The sequence below is a fragment of the Mixophyes fleayi genome, chromosome 7, assembly GCF_038048845.1.
Source record: "Mixophyes fleayi isolate aMixFle1 chromosome 7, aMixFle1.hap1, whole genome shotgun sequence".
Lineage (NCBI taxonomy): Eukaryota > Metazoa > Chordata > Amphibia > Anura > Limnodynastidae > Mixophyes > Mixophyes fleayi.
The window spans coordinates 12343797-12370508 of NC_134408.1; the positions used below are offsets into that span (position 1 = coordinate 12343797).

A 26712-nucleotide genomic window follows, 5' to 3' on the forward strand; every position below is an offset into this window, starting at 1 on the left:
AGTTATTTACTTTATTGTCTTCAATACCAAGGGACTAATTATTTTTCTCTATTATTATATTTCTCATCATAGTTGTTGCAAGGACTTCCAAAAATATATGCTGCTACCTCATCGTTATAATCTAGAGAGAGAGTTTGTGCTTAGAGTTCTCATTCAGCAGACTCTTCATCCATGTCACCTGTGTGAGACATTATTCTTTCAGGGTGTGCTCACAGGTTTAACTGAGAGTATTGGCTCTCTTAAGCCAATGCCCCAACCAGTAAACTAAACCAAAAATATGACTTTTAATAGTGTACTGCTAAACAGCCACATTCTACGAGGTTAGACAGCTGGAAGTATTGACATTGTGAGCCCGTCAATTCACAAATGCCACTAGTGATTTCTTACTGTAATCTGATGTATTTACAGATTGTCTCTGTTCAGTGCAATTATTTAATGCCATTGTTATGTTAATCTTTTCTTGAATTGATATTGAATCATTGCCATCGCATGTCTTTCCATTTCATGGTTGTATATAAACCACTACATCCTTACCATAGATCAGTGGCGGATCCAGGGGGGGCGATCGGGGCGATCGCCCCCCCTAGCAGGGGCTTGCTGCTGACGGCTGCACACTGTGCAGTTCAGCAGTGACAGTATGCTGCCCGGCTGCTCTGATTGTGTTTTAAACACAATCAGAGCAGCGGGACAGCACACTTTCCCTGCTGAACGGACCTGCACATACTGTGCAGCCGCCGGCAGCCTTAGAACACAGAAAGGGGGTGGGGCCTAAATCGCCCCCCCCCCCCCTAAAATCGCCCCGGGTAGGACAAATGTCTGGGTCCGCCCCTGCCAGAGATTGTCCATTTATAGCTTACTACTAATTAGGTTATGGGTCTTTTAGTTACATGGCCTTTTACTGAATATTCTATGTGGTTTATCCCCATTTACTGTGTGAAATATCACCAGAAAATTATAAAGAGCAAGGGTAAGAGTTTACAAGTCAACCCCTGGGACTCTGCAACTCTGAAGAGAGAACAGGACTGAATGGGGGCATTGCATTTGAGAAATTGAGAAAGAGATAATAATACCTTAACTGTAATATTTACCACCTCTCCCCCCTGGTGTATTGAGATACCCAGGGCTATGCACATAGTCTACACATGCATACAATTGCCTTCAGCTAAAATAGGGCCTATTTTTATCTTCATCGGAATATATAAGTTCGATCTCATCAAGATTACCTAATCTTTATCTGGATCTCTCAGAAGTAGGCACAGCCATACAAGTCTATTAGGAATCTTCTCATGTATGTGGTAAATTGCCTCCCATACTAGGCCTTGGTTTGTCTGTACAATATCATATACCTCAGAGCAAAACTTTCTGGGTGAAACATTCTTCCTATAATTTGCATTAGTAGATACTGACGCATTTCCTCTCTCAGTCAATCGTATCAAACACTTATTTTTTTGAGAGTTAACACTTCAGATTCAATATTAGATCATTTAATTTATTATTTACATGACAGGATTCAATATATTTTATCCATTAAATACTAGAAATTGAATAATAAACTTTTGTAATTTATAAAATAGCCAACATGGCTCTACATTTATTGCCAATGACGCGTTTTACTTTTCAAAAAATCCTCTAATTTATTGAAATACCTCAAAAGCAATGTATTATCCTTAATATTCAAATCTTACAATAGTCGTTCTGATACAATTGCCTCTTTATTTTGTAAGAAGTGTTTCGGCTTAGTAAGGAATACATTACATACGTGTTGAGGGAGAGGTGTTTTGTTTTCTTCGTGCTTACTCTAGTTACCAGTCAAAACAGCCTTATAGCATAAATGCCAGACATTATTATTTACAGTTTATAGCACACTCAACTACATTCATCTCTACATGATTATTTAATCACAGGAAAGTGCATCAATGTAAAAGTCAGCTTTATTAAAGATTTGTCAAGGTGCCCTTCAATATTATCTGATTGTTAGTGATGGTAGTTTTATCATTCTTTTTGCATTGCAGTGAAAGTAATTTTCTGTTATTGCTATTATTTTTATTATATTTTTGTTTATATACATTGAGGGGATCAAGACCTGACACAAACACATTATTGATGACATGAAACAATTATTAAACCGTAAAAACCTACCAGCCCAAATAAGCTTACAATCTAAATTAGTAGAATAATGATTGGTGGGGACAGTGCCGTTGGCTAAAATCAGCCTTCGATAATAAAGCAGTAATTGACGACTAACATTTCCATGCAGCTATCGGTAGAGTGCTATGGTTGGAACCAGGAGAGACAGCAAGGACATGTACACATCGTGTAATAGTTAACCCTATTCATACCAGCCGGTTCCAGTCACACATTTGACCCTAATATTGGGTCTGTTGAGCTACAAAGAATATAGGATTGCCATTTAATCTACAACTAGCCTTGCTTATAGCAGGAAAAACAAGAATTATTATTTACAATGACTAACACACTCCGCCACATTCCTGTCTACTTGTGTATTTATAGAACCTGCATCAATATAAAAGAGAAAATAATTTGATCTCTGTTGCTGTCACATCCAGCAAGGGCGTATGTGTATGGTGCGATAGGGAATCTGTTCTATCACCTCCACTTTCTGTCACTCATTTTCTGTTGTTGAGCAGCACAGTGGCCTAGTGGTTAGTACTTCTGCCTCACAACTGGGGTCATGAGTTCAATTCCCGACCATGGCCTTATATGTGAGGAGTTTGTATGTTCTTCCTATGATTGCGTGGGTTTCCTCCGGGGGCTCCGGTTTCCTCCCACAATCCAAAAACATACTGGTAGGTTAATTGGCTGCTATCAACCTAGTCCCTGTCTGTCTCCCTCCCTGTCTGTATCTGCGTGTGAGTGTCTATATTAGGGCATTTAGACTGTAAGCTCCAATGGGGCAGGGACTGATGTGAATGAGTTTTCTGTACAGCGCTGCGGAATTAGAAGAGGATGGAGCCAAAAAATAACACAAATCGTATCATTTAGGATTTCATTAGAATCCGGGAGAAGGCCTGCTCTCCCGGAGGTCCAGAAAATCTACCTAAAATTTGTTTCCCAAATGTTCCGTAAGAGTGGGCAAGTATGATACAAACGCCACACATACGGTCCTGTTTGGAAAAGTATCCATGGCCCCAGCACTGTGACACAACAATGCAAACCACTGCACCATTGATAACAGAATGTGTGGATCTCTGTAACGTAACTGTAATGTAAATATGGAGTACCTGCCTTACTCTAAATTAGCGCTGGCTGGCCGGTGGTGCAGAGTCTAACGAACCCCCTGGTGTTCACCAAAAACCACCAGAAGGCGGGATGGGCTTAACTGCGAAGGCTCGCAGGTCGCGGTCCACTGGTCTGCCTCTAGAGGTAAGTATGCGGGAGGTAAACAAAGGCAATTCTGGAGCCGGGAAACTGGATGTAGACAATATTGTGGTCAGGCAAGAAGATTTGGTAAACGGATAGAGACAGCAGAGCATGGTCAGGAAAGCCAGGTTCGGGGCACAGGAATAGGCAACAGAGCATGGTCAGGAAAGTCGGGTTCAGTACACAGGAGTAGCTGAGATATACGTGGCCAGGAGAGCCGGTTCGGTACACAAGGATAGTAGAGAGATTCTTGGTCAGAAAGCCTGGGTCTGGTACACTCGGGTTTAAGAGCCGGAATAGTCACAAGCAGGTCTGTTACACAGGAGAAGCAACACTGAAACACAACTGAGTCAGGAATGGAGGAAGTTGCTCTGACGCTCCACAGGTGTCAGAGCGAAGTTTAGTTTTAGCCGCAGATTTGAATTCCCCGCCCCGCCGTGATCATGTGACTGCCGAGCCGAACCTGGAAGAGAGAGAGGAGATGCGGTGATCGCGGCCCAGGAACGGGGAAAGGTGAGTGTAACAGTACCCCCCACCAAAAAAGGTGGACTCTGGACACCTAAAAGGGCTTAGTGGGGGATTTCCCATGGAAGGTTCGCAGGAGACGTGGGGCGTGTACAAGTTTTTTCTCTTCCCTCCTCCCCTCTGCCTGTTACCCCTCCCGTGCTCAAAATCATGCCCACCCTTGCAATCCAGCAACCCCAACAGCCTACAGTGGCTCCTTGCAGCCTACAGAATTAAATATAAACTTCTCATCTACAAAGATTTTACATATCCAACCTCATCTCTACCCACACTCATTCCCCCACCTACACTCTGCTAATGACCGCCACCTCACTACTGCACCGATTACTTACTTCTTCCCACTCCAACCTCCAGTACTTTGCCCGGTCTGCTCCTAACCTGTGAAATGCTCTCCCATGCCTACCAGACTAGCCTCAACTCTTCAAGTGTGATCTTAACACTCATTTCTTTATTCAAGTATAACAGCCCTTCTCTTATCTCCTCTGTCTCTTCTATCACCTCCAGTACCCCACCAGGTTTGTGTCTTCCCCAAACCTTTAGGATGTGAGCATTCATGAGCTGGGCTCTCTTTCCTTGTGTTCACCTTCTAATATCCCATCACCCTCTTTACCTCTAGGCTGCTCCCCTAGCCCTGTTTTCTTGCGCCCAGAACTACTTCATGTTGGACATTACCTCCACTCTTGCTCACTTTCTTGTAAATAACTTGATCTGCATTACCATGTTATCTGTGTGTATTCTGGTAACTAATAGATGTCTGGTCTTTTTATAATTATGTTTAGTTTAATAATGTATTTTGTAATGTATTATGGATCATTGCTGTCTATTATATATTACTTTAAATTTCATGTAGGGACTGCGGACCCTTTGTGGCACCTTATAAATAAAAAATAATAATAATCGACATTGTTTGAAACTTATATGTAAGTGTATATTTCACACATCTAAGTGTTAATAAAGCATGTTCTAACACAAAACACATTTCCTGCTTCATTCCAAAACTGAAGGAGCACTGCTTGAGAAATCGATTCTACCAGACAGATGATCCTCAACTAATGCAATTACAACCTTTGCATAAGAACTTTGGTTTTACCACTTTGTTACACTCTCTATATTCCACTCTTTATTTATATATATTTTATATTCCATTGTTTATTTCTAATTATTATTTCTACACCCACTTTTATTATTATAATTTTTATTTTATTTTGTTCTATTATATATTTTACCTTTCTAATTTATATCTATGCTCAGTAGTTAGCTCATATTGATTTATTTATATTTATGCATTCTATTCTATATATGCTTATATTCAATCTTTTTTTAAAAAAAAAAAAAAATTTTTTTATTGTATTGTCTTCTGGAACAAGTAAAACAGGAGGAAAAGGATGGGGTCAATGTAGTGGGGGGGATAAAACGTTGCATTGTTTTTGGGGAAAAGACGCAAATTAAAGTATGTTCCTAATCTATCACAATCTATCTATGGGCAGGATGTTTCCCAGGAGGTCCGGGGTGTAGGTGGGTATGTGGGGCTCAAAGAATCGCGTCATTACCCCCGCCCCAAAAAGGACATCACTACAATGGACCAATAAAAACGGGGTGGGGCGACGAGGATGTGTCTATGACGTCAGTAAGCCCCACCCCCCTCGTTTAGTTTATACAGCCGGCCAGGATCAGGGAGAATTGCCTGCTCTCCCGGGAGTCCCAGTAATTCGGGAGTCTCCGAGAGAGTAGGCAACTACGATCTATCAACAGTGCATCGCATCAGATATACATAGCAGTCCCCATAAATGTCTACAGAGAGATCTATGCACCGCAAGTTAACAAGTATTGGAGATGCTTTTACACATACGGTAATGTACGCCAGCTCAGGTACATACAGCTCAGGCCGGTGTACATTACTGGATGCGTAATTTTTTAATTCGGCTCTATGGGGAGAGCATTATGGTAGAAAGATCTTCGGATCCCTCACCGCATCTATCTGATCTTCCCTCCGGTCACCATCGCAAATGTGGTCACTGTGCGGTAGTGACCATAGAGGAGATAGGAGAGGGGTCTCCGCAGGAGCAGCGGTCATACATGACCGCGTTCCAATTGAAGTTTTATAATAAATACATACAATCTTTCAATCCTTATCTTTGCAATAAGGATTGAAAGGGATTTTGTTAAAAATGCTGTCTTTAATAAATTAGCCCCAAAGATTGTCATACAGGAGCATATGATCGTATTTTCTGTATGCGTTTATTTATTGACAACCATGCTCACTACCACTATATAATACTGACAACAACACTGCCCTTAAGCCTGTGATACGCCCTGGCTAGATTACTTTAATTTTCTATAGAAACTATTGTTTTCATAGGAACATTTCCAGTCTCTCGAGGTCGGCTGCCTTTCCTGTACACTTCTCTATATAGCTCTATATTCTATATAATATTTTCTATATTCTATATCTGCAGTTTGCATTGTGTCTCTCTCCCGTTGCACAATGGCTGAATGTGATAACTTACGAGAGAAGATTACTCAGTACACCCCTGGTAGTACCCAGAAGAAGTCTACACACGGATATCAAAGAGTAACTTTGCAGCTGTTTGGATTTATGGGACATGGGAAGTCCTCACTTATTAACTCCTGTGTGTGTGTTGGGAGAGATGAGGACTATCAGAACCTGGCAGGAGCTGGGCCTGCTTATGGAACTGTGACTATAAGGAGAAATGAATATGAGCTGACAAAAACACTGGTCATAATTGACAACAGAGGATTTTCTCAACCTACTTCAGAACCGATCCTGGAGGTCTGCGGCCAGCTCAGTAAGTAGCACATTGTATTATTAGACTCATGAGGAGGTCTCTGTGGTACCAGACCTCAGAGATAAGAATACGATGATTTGTGATGTATCTTGTGTACCAAGAAAATTTAGTGGAAGAATAGACGGAGAATAAAAGAATGGGAAATGTGGAATGGAAAGTACCCCAAGCAGTAGATTTATATAGTAGATTTTCTTATAAACTTGTATAATCCAGAATCTCTTTGCTGTTCTTTTGCAGAGTGTCCCTTTAACTCGTTATGCCAGTAATTTGGAGTTTATTATCATTATTCATCTGTGCTGGTCGCCTCATCTCCTGTGTCTCTTTTCCTGATAGGTTCCTTGCGGGACATTGGGGAAGTGAAATGGGATAATATTCTTCTGACTGAGACCTTAAAACAATTTCCGGCCAAGTACTCAAACCGTCCCGCTGATTACATTGTGCCCGTGTTGGTGTACAGGTATGTCAGAGAACTCTTGTGATGGTAGATTGGTGAATAAGTCCTCTACAGTCAGATCCCTCACATATGCAGAGTAATCTGTTTGGTCTCTAGAGCAAGTACTTTCCACATTCTATTGGTCCAAATACCCGGTTGAGGTTCTGTTTTTTCTTGAATCCTTGACCGAGCCATTGTGGGCACCTCCATAGTAGGAATGGCTGTACCATGTAGAAGACATCTGGCATTTGAGTATTAAAGGGGGCTGCTCTGTACAACACCAATCAGTTGTCCCAATCGATCCAATGGTCCAAATTCTTCTAATGGCTTTAAGGAAGCTTGTATAATGGTGGTGGTGGAGAGGCCAATAAAAAGTGGTTACAAGATCACAGGACTTAATAGGTCATTGCAACAAAATGCCCAGTTAAGAGACAATTAACAATAAAAATAGCAAAAAAAATTGTACTGAAAAACAGTGTATAAAATAGACAACATAAAATATATAATTTATGTAAAACATATACATACTACAAAAACATATTTCAATGATTACGTTAAGTAACTTTAGTTTATTTACTCACATCTCTGTTAACACATAGTCATGTTTTACACGAATGCAGACCTGCAGAAACATGCATATACGCCTGTAGTAGGCATAGCTTTGCACCTGCTATAGGGTAGGTGTAAATACTCACTGATGATGATGACTTGCTGTGCACCAGATGCGCATGCTGCTGATGCGGAGGCGAATGCATCTGGAGATGTGTACATTGCTGCACATGGGCGGAAATACATCATTTTCTGTGCTCTCTTTTATAGAGCAATCTACTGCCATTTTTCGACCAAATCTGCTTCTTTATGTGGTCTATTTGTATATGTTGTTTTTAAACAGTATTTCACTTGATATTTTTTATTGTCATTTTTTTTCATTTTTTAGTACTTACCTATAATATCATGTGAGATTGTAACCAATATTTGTTGGCCTCTGCACCCCATGTATCTTTGCACCAGAGGGCCAGCACCTGCAAGACATACACCTGGTTACAGCGAGTGTACATCACTTGCTGACTGGTTACTCTCGGGTACAACTATTAACTCCTCCAGTGCCTCACCTTTACGAGAAACTATCATGACACTGAAGAAAAATAGAGATTGATTTCCATAAAGTAATACATATTTTAATGTGAACATTTTACCCATTTTAAAATTCTCTTTAGGCAGCTGCTGGTGTCAGATTTTTGAGTGGCTGTGCCAATTATAAACTCTGACACCAGCAGCTGCCTCATCAGAATCCTATAGACAGGTATACTGCGTCCTGATCACTGACTGAGTTATAGAGTATTTCATTAGTGATATTAAATAATGACTAAATTTGCAACACCAAATGGTGCTATAAAAATAAACCATACTGGAGCTACTGGTTAGTGTAACACATGTTTTCAACTTTTTTTTTCAGTGCCAAAGTGGAATTGATTAAAGATTATGTTCGTTTTATGGAAGGACTGGTCACACATATCTTCAGTGTAACAGGTCTGTCTCCTACAATACCAGAATTTGCTTTTAGCATATATACATTTTTAATACTGTGAGGGCAATTTATCAATTTCTAGGATTTTCTTTAGTTACTTACCGTCCTATGCTCCTTGTTTTAGGAGATTTTAAACATTCTCATCCACTGCTCTGGTCTGGCAAATCTTACATTTTCTATGTATAACTTTTGTCAAATTTTAGTAAGACAATCTAACACCTTCAGTAATCTTTCATTGTGTTCTTTCAAACTTCGACCAAATATGACAATATTGTCTAAATATACTAATACTTCATGGTAGTTCATGTCTCCAATCACATGGCCCAGAAGCTCCTTTAACCCCTTGGGGCAATCGTTTGTATTGAAAAAAAAACCTGCTGGGTAGAAAAAAACATGGTCTGTTTGTTGGGGATTCAGTAGTCAATGCACATCCTTATTTTTTCATTTTTCTTTTGTGCTACTACAATTGGTGAGCCGTACGTATTTCTGATTCGGTTATTACATCATTATTTAACATGTCTTTGAGATGTCTTCTCACATCGTTAGGTCAGCAGGAGCCAGTCTACTGGATCATTCTCTAAATGGTCAAGTGTCAGTGAGTCTTATGTGTTTCTCTACTCCCTCAGCTAGTCCCAAATCCCATTCTATTAGGAAAAGATATTCTCTCTTTCTTCATTAGTTCCTGTATTAAACATGTTTTTTTCATCTGCAGAAGCATAACTCTCTTCAAATACCAGATAGAAATTATGAATTTGCAATTGGGCTTTTGTCTCAATCACTTCCTTTTCTTTTCTTTGACATACTACCAGACAATACAGATGAATTGTTAAAGTAGATGTTCCTCCGACTTTCTGACACCATCTTGCCAATGTGCCAAACAGATTAGCTTTGGTTCCAATAATAATATATATGTCTCTGGACATACTAATCAACAATGGGTATCTCCTTGTCAATTCTTGCAACTTCTTTTGGCAATTGTAGAGTGGTTGATACATAACCTAAGTAAGGATAGCACAGTTCGCTCAATCCCCATATTATTAGTCCAGATGAAGCCTGTAGTTTTACTTCCGGCAAATTGCCTAAATACCACCCCTCATACATGATGGATACCAGGGAACCACTATCCAAGAACGCCAACACCTTTGGAGTTGGTCCCATCAATCGTTGCAGGAATCTCGACCACTCCAAACAAGGGCTCCCCTTTGTATTCGGCAAACGTTTCTTTAGGAGGCCAGTGGAGAGAGTCCTGGTCTCCTTCATCGTTTCTTGACAATTGAGTTGGTCTTGAAGTTGAAGTTGATGACTGTAATATTCTAGGGTCCCACCTAGTTGAGCACTGTTGGGCGATATGTTTAGATTGGTTACAGTTAAAGCATCTTCTTTATTTCCAACTTACATCTCTGTTCTCATTGCTTTGTGTAGATGGTGTCTCTGATATTTTAGTCGATTGTCGTGCTGACACTTGTTTGATCTGTTCACTCTGTTCTTCTAACTTTTTAGCAGTTCTTCTCTTGGGGTGGTGTCTGGCTTGAGACTCACCACATTATCTTATGCTTCAATTATGGCCTCCTCGTCTTGTATTTCTTTAATCAATTCGGTGACAGTGGGAGAATACTCATCCACTGCTCTGCACCTAAATCTTTGTCCCACGGAGTCATGAGTCAATGCTCCTCTCATCAATTGACTCATTTTAGTCTTATCGATTTCACTAAAAGATGTTCCTCCTTTCCATACCACCTGATATAGTAATTTGTCTAAATGATCCATGTAATCAGAAAGTTTTTCACTAGGTTCCTGACATATGTATCATAACCTTTAAAGCAAATCAGTGAAGTCTACTGATTTCCTATAAACTCCCTCTAGAGCTAGGACGTAATCTTTGGAAATAGATTCTTGTGGCTTCAATAATATCCATCACCGGTCACCTTAAATTTTAAGTTATCAGCTTTCCCTTCCTTTTACCAGCTCTCCTCTCTACCTCCGATCATATATCAGTCACTCTTAACTTATATCTCCTTTCTTTTCTTCCTGCTCTCTGAGCACTTGACATTAACTTCCCGTCTTTTGAGGAGAATTAACCGTTACTTCCTTCAGCTCTCACGCTCAACTGTCTTGTCGTCGAATTAAGGGCATGTACCACAGTTAATTAGTTCCTTCACAAATAATATCCAGTGTAGTTTCTATTTTTACATGGAAGTACTAGGCATTACAGACTCATTTGGGGATGGCAGTGTGAATCGAAACTTTAGTGAACACGGATATATTTGTGATATTTCTGATATTAGACTATTAATAACTAACCAATTAGCCACAACCCTTAAAATTGCCATAATACTGCAAAAATAACATTTTCACAAGATTTAAATTATAGCAATGCTTTATATATAGACACCTATACCTGCAAATAGAACAGGTGTCCAATGACCTTGCACTGTAGTCCCTACTGCACAGCAAAGTAAAACTAACAGTGTCGTTTGAAGCCAAGTATAACTGCTGTTTACAAATAACTAGAGGCTGGCCAAAGAAACTATCATGCTGACATATTGTATCAGTTACTAACTTTTTAATTGCATTGCAATGGATAGGTATTATTATCCCATTAATGGGTAAAATAGTGTAATACCGATGACACAGTTCTTCCAAATTCTCTGCTCAGAGTCTCAATGGTCAACTATACAACAAAGATGATAGAGGTCCTGCCTGATGAGCCACAGCTCAAGTGAGAGACTGAACAATCCTAGTCCTCAAGTTAGATATATGTGTTGAAGAAATTAATAACGAAATAAATGACTTTCATTTATTAGAAATAAACATCTAGAAATAATCGGGAGCAAGTGATCCAAACATGAGATGGTACAAATAGATGATTGTGTTAATCTTCTGAGTGACCCTCATATGAGATACATGTTGCTCCAAGATTAAAATAAATAGTTTAAACATATAGCATAATAATAATAATAGTTATAAAGCTTTATTTGTACAAAAGCTTCAATATGTGACTATTTTCAGCTAGGTTACCCACTTAAGGCAAAGATAGATGATATGCCATATCCCCTTTATTAAATCTCCACTATTTATACTGATTGGTCCAGAAAGTATGATGAGGGGGGGAAAGGGGTCAGTGCTGGTTATTAGTCTGAAAAAAGCAGCACCTAATTTATGCTTACATCTCACAAAGAGTCACATGAGACCCTTTAAAGAAGTGCAGAAGCCCTATAACATTCAGAGCATGTTTTACCTTAATTTATTAATACGTTTTTGCACCGATTGTACAGGAATTCCCCCCATTGCTGTGGTCACCAACTGTACCGCTGGGAACAAAAATGAAATTGAGAGGCAGTTAGGAGACCTTGGTGTGATGCACAGACACTTTCTGGAGAATTACACAGAGAACGACCACCAACGCTCAGAAGAAAGAGACAAAAAGATTCTGGATTTTCTCAACACCTGCATCGATGAGGCTGAACGGGGAATTAAGATGAGTCAGAACCAGGATCCTCAGGCAAGATTTGTTACCCAGGCTGCTGAGCAGATTAAACAAGAGGCTGACATATTGAGAGAAGAAAATAAAAACTTGACCACAGATAATACCAAATTGACCACAGAAAGTACAAAATTGACCACTGAACATACAAAATTGAGCACAGAAAACACAAAATTGAGCACAGAAGTTACAAAATTGAGCACAGAAATTACAAAATTGAGCACAGAAATTACAAAATTGAGCACAGAAGTTACAAAATTGAGCACAGAAAATAACAGCTTAAGAGAACAGTTGGTCAATAGTGGCAAGTGTACACTCTCCTGAGAATATTTTTTGTGGCAGAATATTTCCTTATCTCAATGACATATAACCTGGTAAATCAGTGAAATATTAACATTAGGGGGTATATTTACTAAACGGTGGGTTTAAAAAAAGTGGGGATGTTGCCTATAGCAACCAATCAGATTCTAGCTGTCATTTTGTAGAATGTACTAAATATATGATAACTAGAATACACACACAAGTAAACTGTCACATACACAGACAAGCACAGAGTCACACATACACAAACACACACAGGGTCAAACACACAGACATGTAAACTGTCACATACACAGACAAGCACAGAGTCACACAAATACACACAGGGTCAACCACACAGACATGTAAATTGTCACATACATAGACAAGCACAGAGTCACACATACACAAACACATAGACATGTAAGCTGTCACATACACAGACAAGCACAGAGTCACATATACACAAACACACTCAGGGTCAAACACACAGACATGTAAACTGTCACATACATAGACAAGCACATAGTCACACATACACAAACACACACAGGGTCAAACACACAGACATGTAAACTGTCACTTACACAGACAAGCACAGACTCACACAAACACACACACAGTAATACCGCTTTCATACTGCCGTCCCGGCAATAACCCGGGTATATGTACCCTGGATGTTGCCGGGGCGGCAGAGGTTCCTACCTAGCAATTTCCCGGGTAGACCCAGTTCACACTGAACACGGGTCTACCCCGGTCTCCATGGCAACATCACAAGAGGAGCTCTGATTGGCTCCTCTTGTGATGTTTTTTTTTTCAAACTTTGACATTGTGTCTGGTGAGTCCCGGGTTTTTCAACCCGGGTCTCACCATTCATAGTGTGGGCGACCCGGGTCAGACCTGGGTATTACCCCACCAAAAAACCTGGGTCTAATTCTCGGGTCAGCCAACCCGGGAATTAGACCTGAATTAGACCTGACACCATTCATGCTGCAGCCTTGACCCAGGTTGCCAAGGAGAGCCAAGCAAAAACCCGGGTTGAGTCTGCAGTATGAAAGGGGTATAACAGACAAACTGTCACACACAGACTCTCTTACCTTTTCTTCTGCCTCCAGCATCACAAACATGCCAGCGGGGCCAGACTGCAGGTCAGAGAGTGCTATATACACACAGCAGGCGAAGCGATCCAGGGGCCAGTTACTACTAGCATCCGGCACCCCAGGGAGGACAGGGGTTTCTGGGGACTAGGAAACCCCCTCTGGCTATGCCACTGGGCACTGAGGCTTCTAGAATATGAACCATGAGATAGTCCTATTCTGTTCTGCTCATCAAGAAAAGGAGAAGGACATAAAAGGCATCACAAAAATATAAATAATAATTCAGTACCTGTCACGCCCCAGCAGAGGTTACTATGTATTACTCCCATGTTATTCCCTGTCTTTATTCAGCAAGTGTAACGCAGTAATGAAATATCTGGTTCTGATGTCCCCATCTATGCTCAGGCAGCAGAGGGCAGGATTCCCTATGTGTGATACCTTGGGGAACATTACAAGCTCCACAGCCTTGAAGAACCAGTAAACCTAAGATGCAATTTATGTTCATTACACACATGTATAAGTAAATTTCAAAATCTATTCAATACAAACTATATTGGAGATAAAGGCTTAATCCTGGGGAAACTTATTTCCAATGCCCAACATACTTCCTATTAGTAAACCTACTTGAGGGCATGAATGGCATATACCAGAGCCCAAAGTGGCTGATAACTGACAGCAGTAGCTTGCACACAGCAGATGCAGATGTAGATAACAAGAATAAAATTAAAACTAACAAATTATTAATTGCTGGCTATACTTACTGACATGCTAAATTTCATCCAATTGTAAAATGCTACAGAGTAAGTTGGCGCTATATAAATAAATAATAACTATAATAATAATTTACTTGCTACAGTGAGTTATTCATTGCTAATTCTGTCTTTATAAGGACATCCTTGTTCTATATTTCATTGTTTTATGGCTCTTGATATGACAGACCTGTTATTAACAAATAAAGATATAAGTTTAAAAAATACATATGACAAATAAAATATACTTGCATTCAAAATCCTCATGTTTTATAAATACAAATGCTGGTAAATATAAGATACTGTGCGGTTTCTTCATTATTATTATTCTATAGTGATATATATGTATTGCGACAAATTCACATTATCACTAAGCAAATATCAGCCACAATTTAGGGAAGAGTATTTGCTGTTACTTATTTTGGATCTGCCATTGGAGACAGTACGTGTGGGAAATATAGTAACTCATTAAGAGCACGTTTGCTGGTTTATTAACAGTCGTATCATATTGCAATATTGTATCTCACTCGAGTATCTTAAAAGGGCGACTTGTGCACGGCCACCCCATCTAGAGGCCAGGAATACAATTACAGTACAAATCATATGCACAATACATTTTATTAGCTGGTATAACACACGGAAAGACTAGGGGCTAGATTTACTAAGCTGCGGGTTTGAAAAAGTGGGGATGTTGCCTATAGCAACCAATCAGATTCTAGCTGTCATTTTGTAGAAGGTACTAAATAAATAAAAGCTAGAATCTGATTGGTTGCTATAGGCAACATCCCCACTTTTTCAAACCCGCAGCTTAGTAAATCTAGCCCTAGGGGTGTGATACAGGAGGATTCACAATTTAGATCTGTAAAGCAAACTGTTTAAATTATATTTTTAGGAACCAGCTTTGAATTATCAACATATTATAAATAATCCTAATACAACCTAAATTTATAATTGGTTTAAAAGATGGAGCCTAAACAGTTTATCTGAACCTGGTATATAATATTCCCATTATAAGGCATAATATAAATATCATTTGCTATTATGTTCAATATTTCCTCCTTTATTTCGCTCTATTTTAATGTTTTATATTTTGCTTTTAATTTAAAAAATTTAGGGAGTACAAATTAAAGTACATTTTTAAAACTATAAAACACTAGAAGGTAAATTTATAATGCTGTGAGTTTCTGGCAGGTGTGAAAAGTACAGATGTTTTTATAGCAACCAATCAGATTCTAGCTGTCATTTTGTATAATATACTAAATAAATGATAACTAGAATCTGATTGGTTGCTGTAGACAAGATCTCCACTTTTGAAACCCGCTGGAAACTCGCAGCTTGATACATTTACCTAGAAATACCTCATGTGAACAGTAGTTCTTTTTTCTTTACTTTTCATTTTGTACACTCTGCTATAAGCTTCTATCCCACATCCTTACAGTATGGAGAACAGATAATTCACCAAGTCCCTTTTTTGGCAGATCATATAAGTCTGCATGTCTACTCAAACACTATCAATATTTCCAACATGGCCCTCAAATGTGGGAAAGTGCCTTGATCTCTAGTGCAATGCCTAGGCTCAAAGTTTGCTTGTGGTCCTCGGGGCTGTAGTATAGTCAGATTACTGCCAGGGTCAACTTGGGAAACTCTCATCTGACTCATGTACAGTACTTATTTAGTAAGGGAGTCACACGACTGATTGGCACATGTATTAGAGCACACAGTTGAGCTTTAGCAAAATATCGAGGATAGGAATAAATAACACTAGGGTTGGTCAGAAAGCAAGCAAGTAGCTTGTACTCAAGGTATCACTGTAACAGTATTCAACACACAGTGGACCTGAAGGTGAGTGAGAACTACACCAGTTGTTGTGGCATAAATTGCATGTTTTCACTTTTGAGCATGATCCGAAAACAAATACACGCAAATGCAGGTTTGGAAGCTTCGAATACTTATGACTCCTGCCGACTGGAGAGGCGGAAAGCGAAGGTCTAATATAAGCCAGGTTCAGTAGGGGTCTGTTCTCACAAATGTGGCTCATACACACCTGCAGATTTGCTTATATACGCCGTTAGGAGTCGTATCTTTTGCGGCTGCGTGATGATGATGACGACAACGACGAACGGCGACATTACCTCATCACTTCCGATTGGATGATTGCCGAATTACCTCTACAGCTGATGCAACTGCATTAATTAATCTCTACTATGCACGAAAATCTGGCACTGTTAGTATCATTTTTTTTCAAGTAAATATATGTGGAAATATGATTTTAAATATATTAACATTTATGTATCATATTTGATAGTCTATTATCATCATTTAATTCTGTGTTTTCTGTATGGTCATCAGTGTTTTATGGTTGTCTCATTTCTTACTTTTGATCTGAGTTATTGCTATATTTCCTTTTTTATACACACCAGCAGTATGTTCAAGGCTGCACCCTCCATAACACCGGGAAGCCGGACCAGGAAACCAATGTCCCCTCCCTGTGTTCCACCAGTGGAGCCTCCTGAGTCCACATTCCTGCAAATTGCTGCAACGTTATCACAAGAAAGAGAAGAAAGAAGACGTAACTCATACTGAGCCTATCACTCCTGCAGTTCCATATACACACACATAAAGGCTCTTCTCAGGGCTAGCGATCTACAGTCAAATCTGCCTAGTACTACCTACTCCAGTACTCACCACAACACCCCCTACTGGACAGAAGTAATATACATTTTCCCAATTAACTTAAACTGAGTTTTAAACATCTCACACTGCTCCACTGCGGTGACTTCGGATTAAACATCCCACTCACACTAAAGTGCTATATACACCCAATTACCTATAAACAATTACAGCTATAAACAAAAAAGAACTAATACCCACCTCTGCTCTAACAGCAGTCTCCCAACCAATTCACAATGTTATAAACATCCAAAACTACTAACCCTCTTTATCACTTCCTAGAAACCTCCCCCTACCAAGTACCAGAAGTGTCCCAAGGGAGGTGAGTGACACCACACAAGGTAAGCTCTCTTCCCTCACTCACCACCCACTATTTTTTGTCATGCCTGAGGATCTGTCTGTACCCAGACTGGGTTGTGTCTCTGGAGCTGGACTGATGACTACATAGACAAAGCTGGGTGGCCTGATAATGTCCCTCTGCATGTAGTGAATGGACTGGTACAGATGGGGGTTACACTAGCAGGGGAGAGCAAACAGGAACTGGATTGCTGGACCGGACTGGAAACAGAATGCTGAACCGGAATGCTGGAAGAGGATTGTTGTAACCGGAATGGAGCCGGAATGCTGAACCGGAATGCTGGAAGAGGATTGCTGTTACCGGAATGGAGCCGGAATGCTGGAAGAGGATTGCTGTTACCGGAATGGAGCCGGAATGCTGAACCGGAATGCTGGAAGAGGATTGCTGTTACCGGAATGGAACCTGAATGCTGTGACCGGATCAGAGATGGCCGCACCCATACTCGGATTCTGGAGGGATCTCTGGAGTGGAGACAGACTGGACAGCATCTTACAGAGAGGTCTGACACCATCAGAGCCTGAGAACCACAGGGACAACTTTGAAAGACAGCTAAGAGGTAAGTGACAGAACCTGGGAGTCTGGTGTGGGACATTTTTAGTCTCTTCTCACAGATTACTGGACTCTGTCTCTCTAGACTCTGGCCTACATAACGACACACCACAAAGTTCCAAAGAACCATCTACGGTAAGGAAATACTACATGAATATCACCACATTGCGCCAAGGAACCTCCAGTAAAATATAAGTCTGAGTGCTTTATACTATACAATTAGTTACAAAATATAATTGAATTTGGTTTTGGACTTTTCATCTGTTAGCTTTCATTCAGTACAATGTTATATAGCAGTGTTACATCGATATTATTGATATCACTTTCATTGCACTACTAGTAGACATGTGCACCGACACCTATGTTTTGATTTTGGATGTGGTTTTAGTTATAAAACGTGTTTGTGTTTTGGTTTTGTGACAGGTTTTGCCAAAAATCGAGAAGGTTTTGATTTTGGATCTGGATTTATTTAAAAGTTGTGAAAAATAGGTAAAATAATGTCATGTTGGGCTGTTTTGCTCCCGTATGACTATTTATAGCATTAGCATTCATTTCCAGTCATTTCCAGTCTATTTTCTAATCATCGCTTCACAACTATCCCAATTGCCACCCATGAGGTGGCTGCCCAGATTTGTTTTTTGTTGTTATATTAAATGTTATCCAAATCCATCCAGTGGAAAGCCCCGGCCAGCGTACACCAACGGGAGGTCTCCCTCAAAGCATTTGCTGCTATGAGGTGTGTCGGCAGCTGTTGAGAAACCTCTGAGACTTGTGTGCGCCTTCTCTGAGGGTATCTATGTGATTCCCCCTTAGGTGGCCCAAGTCTCTTTGCTTCAAGCTCTTGTCATTGTACAGTCTGTTATGCACGTTTTGTCGCTATCCAATAACGATTGTCGAATCTCGATTTGTGTTTCCAACGCACAAATATTTATTCTCAAAAAGTAGCAGAATAATTCAAGCGAAATAATAATAAGTACAGCTGTTACTTATCGCAGGCGCTCTGGATCCAGTGAGCAGTCATTCAGGTCTGAAGTCTGTGATCAAGATGACTGAACACTAGATGAAAAGCTCCTGCTTATATGCAGACAGAAATACAGTAAAACAATGCAGATGGTGTGGCTTGTTTCTATTGGTCCAGGTTTAAGGAAGGTCCAGGAGGTTGCAGATCATAGGCTAGTTCAAACTAAAGAATCCAAAGGTGGGGGTCATCTCTCCAGGGGATGTGCTCCGATCTTCCCGCCAAGACTCCAGTTTCAACTAGTCCATTAGCATTTTATAGTCAGCATCACAGTAAAGGCTTATTCCCTAACATCAATAACTAGAGTAAGCAATGTGCGATCTCTTCGCTGAATGAACCGGACAGCTGCTGATGTAAAGGGGATTACTATGTACCATATGTATTACTAATATGCATATAACTTATAATATTACACATAAACACTACTATATTTCGACATAAATAACTATGTGTTGCAACTACAATTAATGTGTACTATTTACAGATGTGCGTATTTGTGCGAATGTGTGTAACTGTGTAAAAAACTGTATTGCCACGTGTTGCGGCTGCGTACGCCCTTCTAGCTGTAGCGTGCAATACGCATCTTTTCAGATAAAGACAACCAAGTTTGCTCGATATTAATTGAAATGACTTTATCAAATTTGCTGACTTCGACAAGTCCTTTGCTTGATGTGTTCTAGATGTGCTATGAACTGACGTGTGTTTGTGCCATTGCTCTGTCGCTTACTATCCAGCCAGGTCACTGCAGTCTTTGATTGAACGTGTATGAAAATAATATTGTGACCTGTGAGGTGGTCAAAATTGACTGCAAATGACTTAAAATTAGTGTTTTTGAGATTAATTATATTGTAGGGGGAAAAAAAGCAAAATGATGTGATTTTTGCAAAAAAAATTGGGATTTTAGAAACTAAATGGGGATCCAAAACCAAAACCAAAACCAAAGCATGCAAGGGCGGTTTTGCCAAAACCAAAACACGAAGTTAATCCATATCCAAAATCTGGTTTTTATTTTTGAACACTGGGGTCAATGAACTTCTCTAGATAAAATGGAGAAATCCCTTCGCGCCCTACTTCCAAAAGCATGAGCAGGCGAAACTCTCACTGGAGCAGAGAGAGTAAGTTGAGAAGAAAAGTCAAGGAAGAAGAGAGGGTCGTATGTAACGTTTATACACATCAGTTTTTCATCTGCCTAACTCCTTTATAGCAGGCCCTGACGCTCCTGCAAACACCACAAATGTGGCGGCCCCAATAAGGAATGAATGGACGCCACACTGAGAACCGTCTATGCCAACTGCCGCCAGAGTACGCTTAATCACCACTGAAAATTGGTACCTGGTGAGGGTTGCCATGCACCAGCCACGGGAGAGCACCACTCGGCCGCAGGCAAGCAAATTCACTGATTATTCCAATCGGGCAAACAGAGCATCCAACTTTCGGAACCATTGTAATCCAGCACCCTCGCCCCATTTGGTCCGATTTCGATTGTTTCACTTTGCAGCATAAACCATCAGGTAACCCCACGTGCTGCGCTAACATACCCGAAAGGGGGTGGACCTAAAGGAAGGAATTAGCTCACTCACCCGGAGTTCACTAAAGTATAACATAACATGAGCTGCGCAAAATAAAGCGACCTCATAGCTGTCCCGTGCCACCTTCAAAATTGCGTCCAATAAGCTCAACAAAAGGAGGCCACTAATGGGCCTCCTCTGATCAAGGGGGATCAGGCGCTCCTTTACCCAACCCCTGAGCGGCCTGAAAATCAAAAAGCTTCTGATGTAGTCAGCCTCTCCGCGCAGCCTGGCGAAGAATGATATACCCGCCAGGGACCCTGCCATAGCCGCTCTAGACCTGCCCGCCCGGAACCCCGCCCAGACAAATGCAAGCATGCGCTTGACCCCACCTTCATCACTGCCATGGACCTGGCATTGAAAAGCGCACCACTCATTCCAAGCGACACAATACTTCTTCCGAGTCGTTGGAGCAAGGGATGATTCGGCTAGACCCTCTGCCATACATAAACGGGAAAGGGTAAACCCATAAGGGATGCCCCCAGGGCCAAAGTTCTAAACCTCTCTACTTGTCCCCTAGGCAAAGCAACTGCCAATGCATTCTCCAACGGAAGGTGCCGAGCTTGGAAGCATATGTCGTAGGACGGACAGCACCATATCAGCCTGCGCAGAAATGTAATCACCGGAGGTGAAGTGGCCTTCTGTTAATTAATAGCCTGCACTATCCCGAGGTTGTCACACCAGAAAACTATTTGTCTGTCCAAAGTTCTACCCCCACTACTATTGGGAAAATCTCTAGGAGCGTTAAGTTAAGCCATCCAGCCGGGTCAGCACCCATTCCATAGGTCACGGGGTAGTGCACCATTCCCCCACAAAATAGGCCCCAAAACCTACCTCCCCAGACGCATCCGGAAAGAGCTCCAGCTGCTCTTGGCTACACACCGGCGGCCCAGGCCACAAACGCACTCCATTAAAATCTTGTAGAAACAAGTCCCAAACTGCCAAATCCTCCCGATCTCTGCCGAGAGATGGATTTGACCGTAAAGGCGTCTGCACCCGGCCATCGCCCGCTCCAGCTTCCAACAAAATACCCGCCTGATAGGGATCACCCGGCAAGCAAAATTGAACCGCCCCAACAAAGATTGGTCCTGCCGCAACGTCACTCCTCCAGTCCCTAGCACCTCGCTTATCGTACAGTTTCTGCACTTTTCCAGCGGTAGCCGACAAAGGCCCACAACCCTTTCTATCTCAATGCCCAAGTACGATAATCGCATTGTCGAACCTTCCGTTTTCTCCCTTGCGAATAGGATGCCCTATGAATGAAAAAGGGCCATTACCGACAACAACATCTCCTTGCGGGTACAGGCACCGCCAGGCCCGACCACCAGGAAATCATCCAAGTAATGGGCGACGATGATACCCTGTGCCAACACAGACACACCAGTGTATAAAATAACTAAAACACTCGAAGAATGCACATGAAACCGCACATCCCATGGGGAGGCATCTATCTACATAATATTCAGCATCCAGCCTGAAACCCCTGAAGGGAAACGAGTCAGGGTGAAGCAGCAGCAAACAAAAGCTGACTCAACATCGACCTTCCCCAGCAATGCGCCATTCCCAAAACCACGCACCATACCCAGGGCGGCTTCGAAGGACTAGTACATGACCCTGCAAAACTTCTCTGGGATTGCATCGTTCACCGAAAAACCGTGGGGGAACGAAAGGTGCTGGATCAGTCTAAACTTCCCAGAGGCCTTCTTTGGAACCGCCCCTACCAGGGGAGACTACAAAACCCCAGTAAAGTGGGTTCCGGAAAGTTCCACTCATGCGGCCGAGAGAAACTTCTTTGCTGACTTTAACTGCCAACACTTGAGGGAACAAACTGGCAGGATTCAAGATCCCTTCCCTGGCCGACTGAACTGATCCTTCGATAGGCACCTGAAACCCGTGAAGAAAACCCCCCCTTAAAAATTCTGCTTCATACTTGCATGGGTAGCGACTGAGCCATCGGCTCAGGATAACCACATTAATTGAAGATCCTGCCTTTCGGAGTGCAGGTGAAGGGCTGGCTACCTGCTCCTCCCCTTCTGAGCTGCTTGTCGCATGACTTAGCTGGATGACCTCCCCCGCATCTAATGCAAGTGTGGGAGAACTTACACGCTGGTCCATGCGGCCAACTTGCTCGGTTGTAAGGGTAACAGCGAGCCTTGCTGAAAAAGAGCTCGCTAATCCTGCCTCACCTGAGCTGCCGCCACCACGTTGTGGCTGAGGCACTGACTTCCCCAACCATCCTGGGACACCTTCATCCAAGTTTCCACGCTCCGAAAACCCAGAATAAGGCTGGAGTGACCATCGTACTTTTCCCGAAACGCCTCATCATAGGCCAGCCAAACACCGGGGCGGGATGACGTGTACATCTCATGCACCATGTACAAGTACTTCAACATTTCCATCCACTCCTGTGGGCGTGTCTCTAAGTAACAGGCGGCAAAGTGATAAGCGCTTATAAGCCAGTTCTTATAAGACTTATAGCTAGCTTCTCCCCCGCCACCGACATCGCAGCAGCCACTACTTTCTTAGCCTGTTTGGAACAGGCAAACATGTCTACGTACCTGCCTTTATCAATTTTGTCCCGGACAAAAATCCTAACCCCCTCAAATATGGCTGTGCTAGCGCAGCGCACCATTTCTCCCCCAGGGCTTCCCGTCGCCGCGTGATCGCCTTCGTGGAGCACAAAATGCTTCCACAAGCGATTAACGAGATGCTGGGGAAATTCCCCGGACTCAGAAGATGCAATACTAGAGCTGTAACCGTCCAACAACAAAGGTTGAACATCAGTCAAATCATACATATTCATCTCACCTTGGTAAATGGAACCGCCCTCAGAGCCGACAAACTGACCTTCCAAATCCGATCGTGGCAAGGAATACCGCTCGCGATTCCCCGACCTGGAGATTCGTCCGGCACCGAAAATTCCATCAGCTGCTGAAAGAGACGTGTTACTAAGAGAAGTCTGAGACATAGAGCCGCAAAACATAGACCTATGCCCGTGACAATCCACCACTAGCGAAACACTCCCTCATGTTGGTGTCCAGACCCTGCAACACTACAAGTTGCTGCTCTGTGCCCACTGCCTACCGAGTCACAGGCCAATTGCTGGCTACGCTGGGGGATCGGACCTCCGCCTCTGGTACAAATCTGAGACTGTATGCCATCCTGTGAACTATGTGGAGAGCGGGCCTCCGCCCCCATGTGGCCTGAAGGAAACCTTTCATCATGAGGGGCTGGGCCTGCGGCTGGGGTTTTACCCTTGTATTGGGGGCCTGAATGCTATGCTCCTTGTGCCTGTGTTTCTAATGCATGGAGGACCTGCTGCTAGCTTGTGGAACCCCTCTAACTGCCTGATGAGTCCTAGGGAGGACTCCGCTACTCCCCCCTTCCTGACTGTCCCCCTGGGACCCGGTGTTCTGAATCTCAGCAGGAGGAGGCAACCCCGCCGAATGATGCCTGTGTTGAGGGGCCCCAGCTCCTCCTCCAAACAGCAAGAAGGTGGGACCTACTGTCACGATTTGTGGTGGGGGGGATCCACTGCCCTATTGCCCCTGATAAATGAGCGGGCTTGCTGCGCCCCCCCTCCCCCGGCACTCCCCAAGCCTGCTTACTGCTCAGGAATGTGCTGAAGTAATGGCCGCGAGACGTCCTTCAATTCCAGTTGTGCGGCGCGAGGCCCGGACCGAGTAGTAACCCTCCACCGAGGCCGCAATGGAGGGTAAGAGGTGCGCCCGCTCACCCTCCTGGAGGGAGAATGGGGTACCCTAGACTCCAAGGGGTGGAAGCCGGAACTGGACAGGGGGCAAGAGGGGGACCAGGACGGGAGCTGCATACCACGGAGAACAGAAATAGAGGTGGCGGAAAAACAGGAGGTAAGAAAGTGGATGAAATGAGATGGGGGAGAGGGATGAGAAATGAGTGGTACCAGAGGAGAAAGAAAAAAAGGGGGGGACACGAAAAAGAAGGAAAAAAGTGGGTGGGGGTTAAAGGCTGCAGGCCCTTGCAAACAATAAAAAGGAGGGGGGTACCAAAACGTTGCACACCATATACCAGCACAGAAACAAACAGGGGAAAATGAACCGAGAGAAAAGACAGACACAGAAACAGCAAGAGGATGAAAGGATAAACAAATGAACAAATGCACTAGAGGACAGGCAGAGAGTACAGAGATGTTTATCCACCAACCTCCAGAAGCCAAGAGGCTTCTTACTCTCCGCCCATCTAATAAATCACTTCTGACAATCCATCCTCTGTGACATCAGATGGGCCTACTCCCTTAGTTAAATTATTAACCTCAGAGTAACACTATAGTCCAAAGATCCAGCTTCAGATTTCAATATCCCTCAAGCTTAGATTCAACCCTCAGTTCCTAATCTCTCTATATTCTACTAACCTATCTGCAGTTTGTAGGAGAGAGAGCAGTGTCTCTCGCCTGCTGCACAATGACTGAATGTGATGACATACGAGAGAAGATTAATCGCTACAGCCCCGGTAATACGGAACTGCTCCCTGAACACGGATATCAGAGAGTAGCTTTGCAGCTGTTCGGGCGGTTGGGACATGGGATGTCCTCGCTCATTAACTCCTGTGTGTGTGTGGCTAAAGATGAGATATATCAGAACCTGGCAGACGCTCGGCAAACTGATGGAGGTCTGACTTACAGGAGAAGTGAATATGAGCTGAAAAGCACACTGGTCATGATTGACAACAGAGGATTTTTTCAAATGAATTCAAAAGAGATCCTGGAGGCATGTGGCCAGCTCAGTAAGTAGCCATAATACTATGGGACTAAGGAGGATGTCTCTGTGGTACCAAACCTCAGAGACAAGAATAAGGAGGAAATCATTTGTGATGTCTCAGATTGTGCCTTTTTTTTTGTCTTGTACATTGTGCACACAGGTGTGTGGGTGTACAAGTAAGGGGAGAGCACAGGTGTGTGTGTGTGTGTGTGTGTGTGTGCACAAGTAAGGGGAGAGCACAGGTGTGTGTGTGTGTGTGTGTGTGTGTGCACAAGTAAGGGGAGAGCACAGGTGTGTGTGTGCACAAGTAAGGGGAGAGCACATGTGTGTGTGTGTGCACAAGTAAGGGGAGAGCACATGTGTGTGTGTGTGCACAAGTAAGGGGAGAGCACATGTGTGTGTGTGTGCACAAGTAAGGAGAGAGTAAGGAGAGAGCACAGGTGTGTGTGTGTGCACAAGTAAGGGGAGAGCACATGTGTGTGTGTGTGTGCACAAGTAAGGGGAGAGCACATGTGTGTGTGTGTGCACAAGTAAGGAGAGCGCACAGGTGTGTGTGCACAAGTAAGGGAAGAGCACAGGTGTGTGTGGGCACAAGTAAGGGGAGAGAACATCTGTGTGTGTGTGCACAAGTAAGGGGAGAGCACATGTGTGTGTGGGCACAAGTAAGGGGAGAGCACATGTGTGTGTGGGTACAAGTAAAGGGAGAGCACATGTGTGTGGGCACAAGTAAGGGGAGAGCACATGTGTGTGTGGGCACAAGTAAAGGGAGAGCACATGTGTGTGGGTGCACAAGTAAGGGGAGAGCACATGTGTGTGTGTGTGTGTGCACAAGTAAGGGGAGAGCACAGGTGTGTGTGCACAAGTAAGGGGAGAGCACAGGTGTGTGTGTGCACAAGTAAGGGGAGAACACAGGTGTGTGTGTGTGTGTGCACAAGTAAGGGGAGAGCACAGGTGTGTGTGTAAACAAGTAAGGGGAGAGCACATGTGTGTGTGTGCACAAGTAAGGGGAGAGCACAGAGCACAGGTGTGTGTGTGCACAAGTAAGGGGAGAGCACATGTGTGTGTGTGTGTGTGTGTGTGTGTGCACAAGTAAGGGGAGAGCACAGGTATGTGTGTGTGTGTGTGTGTGCACAAAGAAGTTTCACTTTAAAAAAAAGAGAGAGCAAGTCAGGACCTAGTCTGTCTGTATGATACAATTGTAATAGAACATATATTGTATGTGGCACGGAAGAAAACCAGCATTAGTGCTCAGTATACAGTCTATTCACAGGACAGTCAGTATAGTTGCTATTAAAAGTTTACCGCAAACATTTGCAATCTGTCACAGCTGTTGTTGATGCTGGGATTTGTAGTTCCACACAATCATAGCTTGAGTCAATAATTAACTGCTCTTGTACCAGTGAAGCAGTAAAACATATTAAACTTTGAAGCTTATAATAAACTATGAGGATTTACAAGTGATGAGATATTTGACAAGTTACTTATTATCTCCTCAGTCACTGTCCTTAT

General features: G+C 42.6%; 1 protein-coding gene across 1 annotated transcript; it reads left to right on the forward strand.

Annotated features, from left to right (window-relative positions):
- The first annotated feature begins 6270 nt into the window (after positions 1-6270).
- On the forward strand, positions 6271-13209 carry LOC142098620 (uncharacterized). The gene is made up of 4 exons (XM_075181455.1): positions 6271-6713; positions 7047-7170; positions 8603-8676; positions 11950-13209. The coding sequence occupies exons 1-4, from the start codon at positions 6392-6394 to the stop codon at positions 12480-12482; spliced, it is 1053 nt and encodes a 350-aa protein (XP_075037556.1). The 5' UTR covers positions 6271-6391; the 3' UTR covers positions 12483-13209.
- The last annotated feature ends 13503 nt before the right edge of the window (positions 13210-26712 follow it).

What these genes read in the sequence shown, in the direction of transcription:
- LOC142098620 (XM_075181455.1), top strand. Translation starts at nt 6,392, where the DNA reads ATGGCTGAATGTGATAACTTACGAGAGAAGATTACTCAGTACACCCCT. An exon ending in GGAGGTCTGCGGCCAGCTCA is followed by an intron (nt 6,714 to 7,046) that starts GTAAGTAGCACA and finishes TTTTCCTGATAG; the next exon opens with GTTCCTTGCGGGACATTGGG. An exon ending in GTGCCCGTGTTGGTGTACAG is followed by an intron (nt 7,171 to 8,602) that starts GTATGTCAGAGA and finishes TTTTTTTTTCAG; the next exon opens with TGCCAAAGTGGAATTGATTA.